Here is a 13,557-nt window from a genome sequence, read left to right as displayed (position 1 = left end):
AGCTCGCGCTTTCAGGAACACGCGGTTACTCGGGGCGACGGAGGCGACGGGATGGAGGAGCCGCGGGCTTTCCTCCTAGGCGGGAGTTTCTGAGGCCGGCCTCGAATTTCTCGCGGGTGTCGGGTGGCGGTGGGAAGCGGGGACGTCGGGCAGTGACTGCTGCGCACTGAGACGGGAGGCGGTGCCCGGAGCCCGCCGGCGGGCTTCATTCTCCGTTCGCGGGGGATGCGGGCTCGCTTGAGTACAGAGTAAACCTTTCTAACAAAGCAATGGGCCTCGCTCTCCACCTTCTCGGTGCAGTAGAGGTTTCCAGCGAAGACGAGGACATGGAAAAACAGAAGCCATTCACGCTGTTCCTTCCGCCGCGGCTAAGCGGCAGCCAGGTGTCTGCGGTGAAGCCCCAGAGCGCGGCCCCGGAGGCGGATGCGGGCACGGGCTCTGACTTGGCCCAGGTGAGTGTGCGGGCCCCACGGGGGACGAGCTCGGCTGCAAGCATGCGTGTGAGGCGCGGGAACTTACTCGGGATGTAGTTATTTCTTAACCAGGCAATAGCATCAGCATCATTTGAATGAGTAATGAAGTAGTATTGTGGCTTCATGTATTAAAAGCGTCACTGCTGCTGTGGAACGCTGCTTATAAAGCAGAACGTGCTTGTGTGTGTGTGTGTGTGTGTGTTGGTTTTTTTTTTTTTTTTTTTTTTTGCGGAACCAGGGATTGAACTCAGGCCCTTGAGCTTGCCAGGGAAACGCTTATTCTACTGAGCCATCTCCCCGGCCCCCCTGGCCATGCTTATTTAAATCCTCTTTGGGTATTTTTTTTTTTGGGGGGGGGTCAACTCCTAAGACATATGCCGTGAAGTAATAAGATTTAATTTAGGAAAATTGAGAATATTTGGACAAATGCTTATACGTGGGTAGTGAGTGATTAGCGTGACATTTTCAGGTTTTGAGTTTCCTGGTGGATAAGCTAGGGGAAAAATTCATTTATACAGAAGTCAGATTGGAACAGAGGAGTTATATGATAGGTTCTGGCCCTAGTATGAATTGCTAAAATCATGGTAGTCATCTAATATGGCCGATGCCCTTAAAACTAAAGCCCATTTTCTCAAGACCACGTCCCCCTTCTTCTCCAACTTAGCCCAGGGCATAATTTACTTCTTGCCGCCTCAGGGAAGACATCCCCTTCAGACGCCACCCCTGGTAAAGGCCATAAAAACCTTTCCTTCTAAGTCCTTCTGCTTTTTTCTCTGCTGTGCCATGCACCCTACCATTATACCACTTCTCTCAGAACACAGCTTTTGCTACTAAATTATTTTCTCATGAAGTGCTTTATATTGGAGATAGAAATAAATATTTTCTATTTTATATCTTTTGAGGCAGGGTCTCACTATGTAGTGCAGGCTGGCCTTGAATTCGCTTATGTAGTCCACATACAGCAATCCTACCTCAGTCTTCTGAGTGCTTAATTTCGATTTTGTATGCTATAGTGAATGTCTTACAGTGCTAAAACCCATTGTATGTTATTTTGGTGCTTTTTCAAAAGACATTGAAAACCATAATGATATTGAAGTAAAGTAATATTCTATACTATTGGTTAAAATCACTATTGTTGAAATGCACAAAACTTATGTTAGGTAATTTTTAGCTTAATTGTATTTACCAGGGACAATAATAAAAATCTTTGCTTTGTTCATATTGCAAAATATTGGATATTTTAAACATTCTGTATGTTAAATAATTTATAATTGCATTTATTTCTTAGATGTAGCATATTTGTATGATGCATTGCTAAATATCCAAGTGATATGGCACAATATAAGAATTTTTCTCTATTTCAAGAGTTTCAACAAAGGTACTGAAGAGGATTTTGCATTTTCATTTGGAATGACTAATCGCTCCAAAAATGGGGGAAACCTTGACTCAGGTAGGGACCTGGAAAAGTAATATATTGATTTACATAGAATCATTTTATTGTAAGTATTGCCAGTTATTGAAAATTAAGTATTTTTTAATTTTTTGGAAAATATTATATTGATACCTTTGATATTAAGCCTATGTATAATAAGTAACAAAAATGATATGATGTTGGCAAATTTAATAATATTTACCTCTTTAATACCACTTGTCTCTTATCTTACAGATCCTGCTTTAGAAAATGTTAACTGTTTGCCTATGCTGGAGCAGGTCAGTTAAACAGAGTATATGGATATAATACTAGTGTTGTGGGAATAATGAAGTCAGCAGTAGCCAGGACCTCAGGAGAAGAAAGAAAATTTTGTTGACACTAGTAGACCCCAGAAGAGTAATAATCCAAAGTCTGAAGCATTGATTACAGAGAGCTTGTCTGTTTTTCAGAGTGGCAAATGGAAGTTACAAGAACGAGATAGGCTTTAGCTGAAAGTTATGGTACAGTGGGCATCTTGTGGTGAGCGTAATATGTAGCAGAGTTGTTTTTAGCACATTCACAGACATTTTAGTTTGATGAGAAATACAATTTAGCTGAATTCAGTGGCAAAAAATGTTTCTGCAGCTTTACTGAATAAAATGGCTGCAATTAGGTCAGGATTTCTGCTTAACTAGTAAGTAGACACTGCTTATTTGAAAAAGAAAACTTACTGAATTATTAGAATTGTGTATTTAATTGCTATTTGTGAACTCAGACATTTTTTAATAAAAAAATTCTTTTTTTAGGTTGATAATTCTGGCAGTTGCTACCATCAGGAGGGACTAAAAGACTCAGAATTTGAGGTCACATTTCCCATTTATATTAAATTATGTATAATTGGAGTATGATTTATTTGCATATTTTTTCTTGATTAAGGATTAATTTTAATTAATTTTTACAAATGCATTTGTTAAAGGCTTATTTCTGCTTTTTCTTTTAATGTTGCTGAAATACTAGATCTATGTATTTTCCTGAGGTATAAAAGCATCTAGTTTTTTAAGGACAGTTTAATTTTATTTTTTTTATTTTTTATTTTTTTTGGCAGAACTGGGGATTGAACTCAGGCCCTTGCGCTTGCCAGGGAAGCACTTATTCCACTGAGCCATCTCCCCGGCCCCCAGGACAGTTTAATTTTAAATCAGTTAAGAAAGAGAGAAAGTAATGGGTACAGTAGGTTAAATGGATTGAGGCTCAGGCCAGTATTTTCCAAAATAATCTTTGAACTAATAGATAAAATGGATTGTTTGGGAGATTTATTTTCTAAGGCACTTGATATCTTTTTAAGTGAAGGAAATTTCAGTGGCCTGATAAGTGCTATGCTTATTGCTGTGATTATTGTATTACAGCATTTAAAAATAACCAGTTCAAATGTTTTGATAACAAACATCTGTCAGCCAGCAGAAATTTTTTTTTTTAAAGGCCTGGAGGGTGGATCTTAGTAGTAGACCATTTTGCCTAGCATGCAAGAGGTCCTGAGTTTAATCCCTAGCAACTGTAAAAAACAAAATATAAAAACCTAACCAAAAAACCTCTCAAAAAACAAAACCCCAAAACACAGAAAAAGTCTTCTGGCATTCACAGTATAAAATGTAAGTAAAATGGCAGGAAATCTAAAAACCTGATTCAATGAAAGTTATGTTTTGTACTCAGTATTATTTTTGTCATTTTCAAATTTCATGTTCTTGAGGTTAACCCTCAGACATTTCAAAACATTGTATGTTTTGTTAAAATTTAGACTTTTTTTTGTAGATTTATTTTAGCTTTTACCTAGCCAGATTCTTTCATTAAGATGCTTCTAACATAGGAAGCTCATTTCAGTCATTTAAATTTATTTAGCAAAGTATAATTGGGATCAGTAACTTAGTGAAGTAGCTAATTGTTTTAGTGTTTATTATTTTGTCTTTTTGAGCCAGGATCTCGCTATGCAGTTTGGGCTGGCCTTGAGCTCACCTTGTAGCCCAGGCTGGTCTCAAACTTGCAACGACCTGCCTATCTCAGCCTCCCAAGTGCTAGGATTACAGGTGTGTGTGCCACCATGTTCGGCTCCTGTTTTAGTAATTTAACTTCACTTTGTTGAGAAGTCTAACATATTTATCCAAGGGTGGATTAATTTTTTTTCTCTCCTTACTAATAAAAGTTGGCTTTAATTTAGTTTTTTTTTTTAATTTAGTTTCTTAATTTGAATAATGACTGAACTGTGGCAGTGGAGTCTTTCTGCTTTAGTAATTTAAAAGAATTAAAGGTAGCTTTCAATTTTATTAAAACATAAATTGAGACAGTTGATTACCATTAATGTGTATGTACATGGGAAGCTGTAGTTGGGTTATGATTTTGGGTAACTAATACCTGCAAGGATGTTTTAACAGAATTCAGAGCCAATGAACAGAATGTACTCAAAGCTGTATAAGGAAGCTGAAAAGATTAAAAAGTGGAAAGTGAATGTGGAATCTGAACTGAAGCAGAAAGAAAATAAGTTGCAAGAAAACAGAAAGATAACTGAAGCACTACGAAAAGCCATTCAGGAGCTTCAGGTATAATAAAGTTTTGAATTGCAGTAAATAGAATATTTCAATGTAAATTGGGCTAATTTATTTTTATAACAGAGACTTGAGGGACAGTGGTTTTAGAGGTTTCATTGATAGTAGTTGCAGTTTAGTAATGAGTGCAGAAGACAAGACTACAAAACTTAATGTAAATGATTAGGGAAATTATTTAAATGAAGCCTGATTTAATGATGCTAATTTATTGAAGTAAATTTTATTTCAATTCGGATATAAATCACTGTTGTATTAGAATGTTTATATGTAAAACTGAGTTTGAAACTTTAATTTTGATTTATAGCATAAAGTAATAAACATGTTGAGAAAATGCAGACAGATAAAACCACTTCAAAAAATAGTATTGCATTAAGATATTGTTGAAATCTTTTTGGATTATCAGCAAATTTTATTTTAGATTGCTGAAAGTGAGACCCATATTCTTATGGGAAATTCATAAGTTGTGACAAAAGAAATTCCTTTTGTATAGAAAGAGAATTCTTATAGACTATTGTAGCATGTTAGTCAAGAAATCTTAATGTTTATAGTTGTATTTATTTTACTAAGCAAATTGTGCACTGTTCTGTTTTGTAAATTAGTTTGAAAATGAAAGAGTAAGTTTGAAATTAGATGAAGAAATTCAAGAAAATAAAGACTTAATAAAAGAGTAAGTAATTTAATGCATTTGTTCTTTCCAAATTTATTATTAGTTTTTAAAAATTCAGTACTTTCTGTTATAAGTAGTATTCTGCATGAGGGTTATGGAAACAAAATACATAATTCATTATGCATTCTTCCATTTGGCTAACTAGGTGGTCTATTAACTTCTGATATTTTGAAATGTCAGGTATTAGGAAGAATTATTACTTGGTATCAAAAAAGATACCTGTTAACTCCATATCTACAACAGCTTTATATGTTGTCTGCACTTCTGCTGCATCATAGCCATTTGTAAAAATAGAGCACAGCTTAGGTCCAGGCTTATTGTCACCCTAAAGTTGCTGGTTTTGCCAGTGTAACAATCTATTTCTACAGATTAAGATAACTGAAAAAGATAACTAAGTAGCATAAGTGTTTACCTGGCATACATGTGGTCCTGAGTTTGGTCCCTGGTACCAAAAAAAAAAAAAAGGTGTATTTGCAACTTCGACAATGCAGCTAAAGGTCTTGTTATTCATATAATGCTTGCATAATCAAAAAGTTATTTATTTTCATTTTGAAGGTTAGACATGTAGAACATTTTAAGAAAAAGCTTAACCTGTCCTTTTATTTGTGCATTATAACCTGTGTTCCATTATTTCTTTTTTTTTTTTTTTAAGTTTTATGTGTGTGTGTGTGTGTGGCCAGCTCAGCCCACCAGGGGGCGGGGCTGGCTGGCATGTGGTGCTGGGGGATTGAACCGCGGTCCCTGTGCTTTGCGAAGCTTGTTCCAAGTAGGTGCTTTAGACCACTGAGCCATCTCACCAGCCCAATTTCTTGAAAGGTTATAAATAACACTTTGGGTAGAACTTTAAGGAGTTTTCACTTTAGCTTACAGGGAGGCAGTTACTAAATTACCTTTGCTAATAGTACTTGCAGTCTATTTTCTGTTTTTCACAGTCATTTGTGTTTGATATATGATGTGTCTTAAAAATTTAAAAATTTTAAAATTTCTTAAATAATCATAATATACTTCATAACTTTTGCATATGGTTTTGGTTTCAGATCAGATTACATTTAGGCAAATATTTTTCTTTGTTGCAGGAATAATGCTACAAGACATTTATGTAATGTACTCAGTGAAACCTGTACTAGAGCTTCAGAAAAGATGAAGAAATGTAAATATCTTGTTTTATGTGATTTCATCATTTTATTATTTACTTAGTGGCAGGGGCACAAAGACAAATATTTTTTCATTATTTGGAATTTTGATTTGAATAAGATTTATATGCCTCAGACAGTTTCTATAAGTAGTAGATCGAGTCTCAGTTCTTTGAGTCTTAGGTTGTCAACTTTTAGAAAACATTGGGCATGGAGGTACATGCCTATAAACTCAGCAGGGGAGGCTGAGGCAGGCGGGCTGCTATAAGTTTAAGGCCAGCCTGGACTACATAGCAAGACCCTGCCTGTCTCAAACCACAAAGTAATGAATCTTAAACAACCAAAAAAGACAATGTATTTAACTTGGCACTTATGATTAATCCCTATTGAGTTAAAGTATAAAGAATAACCAGAAAATTTAATCAGCACAATATATAGCCATGTTTGTAACAAATAAGGTGGAGGAATGTGATAATGTGATGGGAATCATATACTATTAAATGATGTTTGGTTAACAATGAACTACACACAAGACATTGGTCTCATAAGATTATAATGGCTGTTGATGTAGCTTAAAGGTACAATGCTTGGCTAGCATGTGCTAGGCCCAAGATTCTATCCCCTGAACTGACAAAAATAAAGATTATAATGGAGCTGAAAAATTTCTCTCACCTAATGATGTAGCCTTTATAATATCATAGCACAATGCATTACTCATGTATTTGTTGTAATATTGGTGTAAACTAATGCGCACTACCCTTTGAGTGAATGTGTGGTATATACAATTATGTTCAGTACATAATACTTGATAAACAACTATGTTAACTGTTTTATGTATTTACTATGCTGTTTTCTAATCGTTATTTGAATATACTCTTTATAAAAAAGGGATAACTGTAAAACAGCCTCATGCAAGTTCTTCAAGAGGCATTCTAGAAAAGGCATTGTTATTATAGGTAACAGTTCCATGTGTGTTATTGCTCCTGAAGACCTTCAGGGAGGACAAGATGTAGAACTGGAAGACAGTGATATTTATGATCTTGACCTCTGTAAGGCTATCACATGTGTGTTTTTGTTTTGGTTTTTAACAAGTTAAAAATATATATTTTTTTCAAATTTTTACTTATTTGATACAAGGTCTTGCTATGCAGTTCAGACTCCATAGTGATCCTCCTGTCTCAGCCTCCCCAGCACTGGAATGACACCTGGTTTCAGGGTCAGCATGGGGAATCGAACTTGGGTCCTTACGCTTTACAAATAGGCACTTAGACCACTAAACTATCTCCCCAGCCCTAAAATACATTTTTTGTACAGTTATGCAATTTTGTATTGTTTACGCTGTTATAAAAATATTGAAACCTGTAAATAAGCTGTAGTAAGTAAAAGTTAATTTATTGAAGAAAGAATATTTTTGTAAGTTTAACATAGCCTATGTGCAGTCTTTGTAAGGATTGTATTCACTACCCACTGATTCACTGAATTACTTAGCGGCTTCTGATCTTTTAAGATCCATTCCTGGCAAGTACCCATGTAGATAATCCACTTTGTTTTATACAGTATTTTTATTCTATGTTCTGATACACAAAGCTTACCATTGTGTTGCAGTTGTTTGTAGTATTTGTATAGTGCTGTGCCAAATAGGTTTGTAGTCTAGGATCAGTAGCTCATCTATTCTAATTGTATAGTAGGTTATACAGTCTAGGTTTGTATAAGCACATATTATGTTGTTTGTACAGTGATGTAATTCTCAACATGTATCCTTGTCTTTAGGTGACACATGACTGTACTTAACAATTTAAGTTTTCAGGTAGCAGTAATCATGCCTCCAGTAAACCTTATTGGCTATGATACTGCTGATGTGCAATCCCAGTATTCGGGAAGCTGAGGCAGGAGGATCGTTGAGAGTTCCAGACCAGCTTGGGCTACAAAGTGAGCTCAAGACCAGCCTGAACTGTGTTGCAAGATGTGTCACAAGAAAAAAGACAAAAAAGAATATGGTTAAATGTTTATTTCCAAACTAAGGATTCTCAAGTTTCTCTTAATATCTTGAAGTTGTAATATATGTACCCAAGGGCATTCTTACTGTATCCATGCTTTGATTTTTTTTTAGTGGTAAAGTAGGAATTTTTTTCTTTTTGGTGAAAAAAACATTATTAGAATAGTCTTCGCTTGTCATTGATTTTACATAAGCTTTGCCTTGTTTCTGCAAGTATCTACTGGGAAATTCTACCTACTTGCTTTTTTTAGGATACACATTTTTTCTTAAAAAATCTTCATTCATATGCCACAGTACTGCTTCAAAATTTCGGCTTAAGCTTTATTCTATGCTCAGATTTAGAGACTAAAAATTTCTTTTTTGTATTTAGTACAGGGTATACAGGATCTCACTATGTAGATCTGACTCATAGTGATCCTCCTGTTTTCAGCCTTGCTAGCACTAGGATTACAGCATGCCCACTTTCAATCACTGGCTCAATGTGGCCTGGGGGTGGGTCTGGCAGAGCATGTCAGGAATCGATCCGATCCCTGGCTATTGTGCTCTGCCTAAGCAGGCGCTTCAGTTTGCTGAGCTATCTGGCCAGCCCAAGAAAGACTGGAAATTTCAACATTGAGAGCTTTACTAACTGAATTATGTAATCTCTGTCATTGTTTATTTGCTTATTTATTTTTGGGACTAGGTCTCACTATCTAGGGTGGGCCTGGGTTCTTATGTAGTCCAGGCTGTGCCTTGAAGGCACAGTGATTCTCCCGCCTCTGCCTTCCAAGTGCCAAAATTATAGGCACACTTTACTGCATCAGGGTGTTATTGATACAACCTCTTACTGTTGTTTTGAGAATTAAGTTAGTTAATGTAAAATGCTCAAAACAGCTCAAAAGTGGTCAATAAATGTTAGTCATTTAGTTTTTAGTTCTGTTTTTTTGCAACACTGGGACTGGAACAGATCCTATTGGAAAACTGGTACTTCAGCTGATTACTAGAGGTCAAATGTAGTGAGATGATAATTATGTCTGCTCGTGCTAGTGTTGGTCTTTGACCTAATCTTGAATAATAAAACCTTTACATTTTAAAAAAGGAGCTATACCTCCAGTTCTTTCAATTTGTGATAAGGTCCATTAACTTCCCTAAGATAGTCTAGAACTTGCCATCTTCCTGCCTTTGCCCCCTCATTTTTTATGATAGGTGTTTACTACCATACCCAATTTGACAACTTTTATTTTCTATCACTAGGTTCTTTATTCTTAGTTTCTACTTAACAGTATTTTGCTTTCTGGAAATATGTAAACCTTCCAGAATGTAGCTTCCCAGTACCAGCTTGTTTACCTCATTCCATTATACGAATATGAGAAAATGGAGGATAAAGAAATGGTTCGGGATAGAAGATGATAAGTTGACTGTCTTGCAGAAAATAAACTGCCAGGCAGATGGGCTGCTAGTTCTTTCCTCTGTTTTGTACTTAGGTAAGTTTTTTTTTTTTTTTTTTTTTTTTTGCGGAACTGAGGATTGAACTCAGTCCTTTGTGCTTGCCAGGCAAGCGCTTATTCTACTAAGCCATCTCCCCAGCCCCTTAGCTAAGTTTTTGATGAGTTGATGGGAGTTTGAAGAATCTTTTACTGTTTTTAGGTGCTCTTAAATGACATGTCTTGAAGTACAGATAATTAAAAAAATCATAAAACTTGCTTTATTAGTGTAAGTACCATCTAGATTCTTGCCTTAAATTGTTGGCCAGTCTTTTTGTGATTTTATTCATTTACTCACTTTTTTTAGTATGTGTAATGTTCTAGATGCTAAGGAAAAATAGTAAAAGATTTCTGTTATGAAATATATATTCAAGTAGAGATAGACTTGTTAAGTGAAGAAAAATATTAGGTGGTGATAACTAATGGAGAAAATATTTTGAGGTTGGGAGGAATTTTTTATGAAGTGACATTTTTTGCATTCTGAGTAAGGGGGTGAATTAGATAGCTGTTTGAGGAAAAATTTCAGGCAGAGGAAATAGTGCAAATTGTGAGGACCTGTTTCATATTTTTAAGTGACAGGCTATTTTGTGTATTAAATAGTTTTCATCCCTTTGTCTTCCTGTGCTCAATTGAAAATACTTTTAGCCCAATAATTTTGTTTAATTCCTGTCTGTCTTTAATTAATTGATGATTTAATTTCTGTACTATTTTCTGGTTAAATGTTGGTTAATGTTCTATAGTATTTGAAATTTAATTTTTACTTAAATGTTTAAGCTTTCATCGTAATTGCGTTATAATTTGTGTCCAATAATTGGAAGAATTCAGGATCTATTTCTGTGGCCTATTGTCCCATGGATTCTAGCTTTATTGCATATTCATGCAATTTATATTTTGTTATTTGATAGGTAATGATTTGAGACAATATTACTACATTTTTCTACATTTTGAATGAAGAGCAATTTTGGTTTATATCCTGGGCATTCAAATACATTATGTTGTGAGATTCTGGGTCCTATTAAAGTTCATGTGGAAATAGTTTTTTTAGCAGGTAGTCAACTTAGCTCTTGCCTTTTGTGTGTAGAGTTCAGTGTCAGTTTAATTTTGAAATCCTTTGTCTGCTGTAATGACTCTTCTTAGGTAAGGGATTATCTGGAGTTGAGTTTTAAACCCTTTGCTGTGTTGATTTCAGTGTGTCCCCAAAATGCGTATCTTCCCTTTTCCTCATGAGATTTGGGGAATATAAGAATTATACAAAATTAGGTAATCCCCTTTCTCCAGATGGGTTGCTCCCTCATTCTTTGCTTCACAGGTCATCTTCATCCCTTGGCCTCATTTGTTGTTTTTGCTCTGGATAGCTTTGGCTATACAGGATGTTTTGTGGTTCCATTTCAGGATTTTTATTTTTTGTCTCTGGGAATTAAATTGAATCTGTAAATCACTTTTGGATGATGTTATGATTTATATTTGGATGTCACCCACAAAGCCTCGTGCACTCATCGATGGGGTTACACTTATCAGTGAATTAGTTAGCTGATAAGTTTACAGCTAAGTGTGTTTTGGGAGGTGAAGCCTGGTTGGAGGAGATGGATGCTAGGGGCGTATTCTGGGTCTGTCTTGTCTATTCCTCCCTTGCTGTTTCCTGACTGCCATGCATAAGGAAGCCCTCTCTGCTATTCTACCTTTTCTTGGAACTAGCTGATTAGAGACTAAACCTTGTACAAACCGTGAAGCAAAATAAGCCTGTGAACCAACAATAAGTTGTGGGTACTGGGTATTATGTCCCAGTGATGAGAAAGTAACTAAAGTTAGGCAGTTTAGATATTTTAAAAGTAATAATTCTTCCAATCAATGAGTATAGGGTGCCTTTCCACTTTTTATATATATTTCACTTTGCTTCGTCAGTGTTTTTCTAATTTTAATAATAGGGATCTTTTACTTGGTTAAATTTATTCCTAGGTATTTTTTTTTCATAGCCATTTTTTTTTAACCAAGAAATACTGTATTAATGTCTGTTGTGTTTATTTGGTCAGTTTGTAGTACAGTTGAGTCCTGCGTTTCTTGATTTATTTATTTTTTGGATACTGTTGTCCTCTGATGAAAGTCTGGTGTTAAAATCTTAATATTTTTATTGGTATTATTGCTATTTTTGTGATGCTGAGGTTTGAACTGAGAAAGTCTGTCTTTCCCTTTAGAACATTGCTGCTATGTAAGAACAAGATTGCCCTTTGTATTTTGTACTGTTGTTGTAATTGCTCTTTAGGTTCAGGAGTTGTTTCATTAATTCTTTCAGATTTCCTAAGTAGAAAATAATACTTTGTGCACAAAGACAATTTTCTTTCTTTTCAAGTCTATACCACTATTTCTTGTCTAGCTTTGTTAACTAGGATTTTTAGTAAATGTTGAAAAGGAGTGATGGCAATGGTTAAACTTCTAGTTTCTTACTAAGTATGATGTTAACTGTAGCTTTTTTAAAAAAAATAGATAAACTTTATCAAGTTGAGGTTGGCCTCTATTGTTAGCTGAGAGGTGCTTTCTTCCTTTTTAAAAACATAGATGTTGACTTTAAAACTTTTTTTTTTGTGTGTGTGTGCAGGGTCTCTATGCAGCTGGGACTCATGCTGATCCTCCTCTTTTCATTCTCCTTGCTGCTGGGATTACAGGTGTGTGCCACCATGCCTGGACTCCATCACTGGCTCAGTGCGCCTGGGGGCCGAGCTGGTATAGCATGCAGTGCCAGGGATTGAAGCCTGGCCCCTGCGCTTGCCTAAGCAACTGCTTAGTCCATGGAGCTATTTCACTAGCCCTAATGTTGGCTTTTTTTTTTTTTAATGCATCTATTGGTATGACCTTGTAATTTTTTTCTTAGCCTGTGATGTGATGGACTATAATTAATATATTGAATTGGCTCTGAATACCTGGGATAAATCCTACTTTATTTGTGATGTATATGTAATTTTTGTTGTCCTGGGGATTGAAGCCCAGGAAGTTCTGAGATGAATCCCTAGCCCTTTTTAAAATTTTTTTTTTGTATTTTAGGGAAGGGTGTACAGTGTTAGGGTCTCACCACTAGATCCAGCTTGTAGTGATCTGCCTGTTTAGAGCCTCCCAACAGCTGGAATTACAGGTGCGTACCACCATGCCCAGAGACTCAATTGCAGTTTCAGAGTGCCTCGGGAGCTGGGCCAGCATGGCAGGCCTGAGGATTGAACCCCTGGCCCCTGCTTTAATCTGCTCTAGCCCTTTTAAATTTTTTTTATTTTTTTTTTAATTTTATTGAGAAATAGCAATGAGACAGTTTCAAAACTAATTAGTAGGACAGTTTGAATAATTCATTGCATATTGTTGTCTTTGTAATGGTTATTCATAGTACAAGATGCAGGGGCTGGGGAGATGGCTCAGTAGAATAAGTGTTTGCCTAGCGACCACAAAGGCCTGAGTTCAATCCCCGGTTCCGCCAAAACAAAAAAAAACAAACAAAACCCCCCCACAAAACCAAAAAAACTTCTCATTGAATTAAGAGAAAGTAGGTGTATATCTATCCTATTTTGCATATACAGATAAAAAATGTTCCTTCATTTATATCTCCTTTTTCTCCTATCCTATTTTGCATATACAGATAAAAAATGTTCCTTCATTTATATCTCCTTTTTCTCATTTTTTTTTTTTGTTTGTTTTTGTTGGGGGCCGGCCCCCAAGTGCCTGCTTAAACAAAGCAGTCAGCCTCTGGCATTTGTGGTTCAATTCCCGCATACTCAAGGCAATCCAGACCAGCGCTGGAGGCAATCTAGAGCCGCCAAAAAACCCCCAAAAACCAAAA

The 13,557-nt window shown here is 36.0% G+C and overlaps 1 protein-coding gene across 1 annotated transcript in view; it reads left to right on the top strand.

The window, feature by feature from the left end:
• The first annotated feature begins 304 nt into the window (after positions 1–304).
• Sycp1 (synaptonemal complex protein 1) overlaps positions 305–13,557 on the top strand; it is a 154,773-nt gene continuing 141,520 nt past the window's right edge. The window contains 7 exon segments of the mRNA XM_004648982.2: positions 305–418; positions 1,823–1,923; positions 2,140–2,197; positions 2,708–2,747; positions 4,311–4,475; positions 5,081–5,148; positions 6,225–6,309. Of these exon segments, the coding sequence (XP_004649039.1) occupies positions 327–418; positions 1,823–1,923; positions 2,140–2,197; positions 2,708–2,747; positions 4,311–4,475; positions 5,081–5,148; positions 6,225–6,309 (609 nt within the window). The 5' untranslated portion in view covers positions 305–326.

Source organism: Octodon degus, unplaced genomic scaffold (assembly GCF_000260255.1).
Source record: "Octodon degus isolate 3935 unplaced genomic scaffold, OctDeg1.0 scaffold00140, whole genome shotgun sequence".
Classification (NCBI taxonomy): Eukaryota; Metazoa; Chordata; class Mammalia; order Rodentia; family Octodontidae; genus Octodon; species Octodon degus.
Note: the sequence above shows the minus strand (reverse complement) of the source record. Positions and strands in the feature narration are given on the sequence as shown.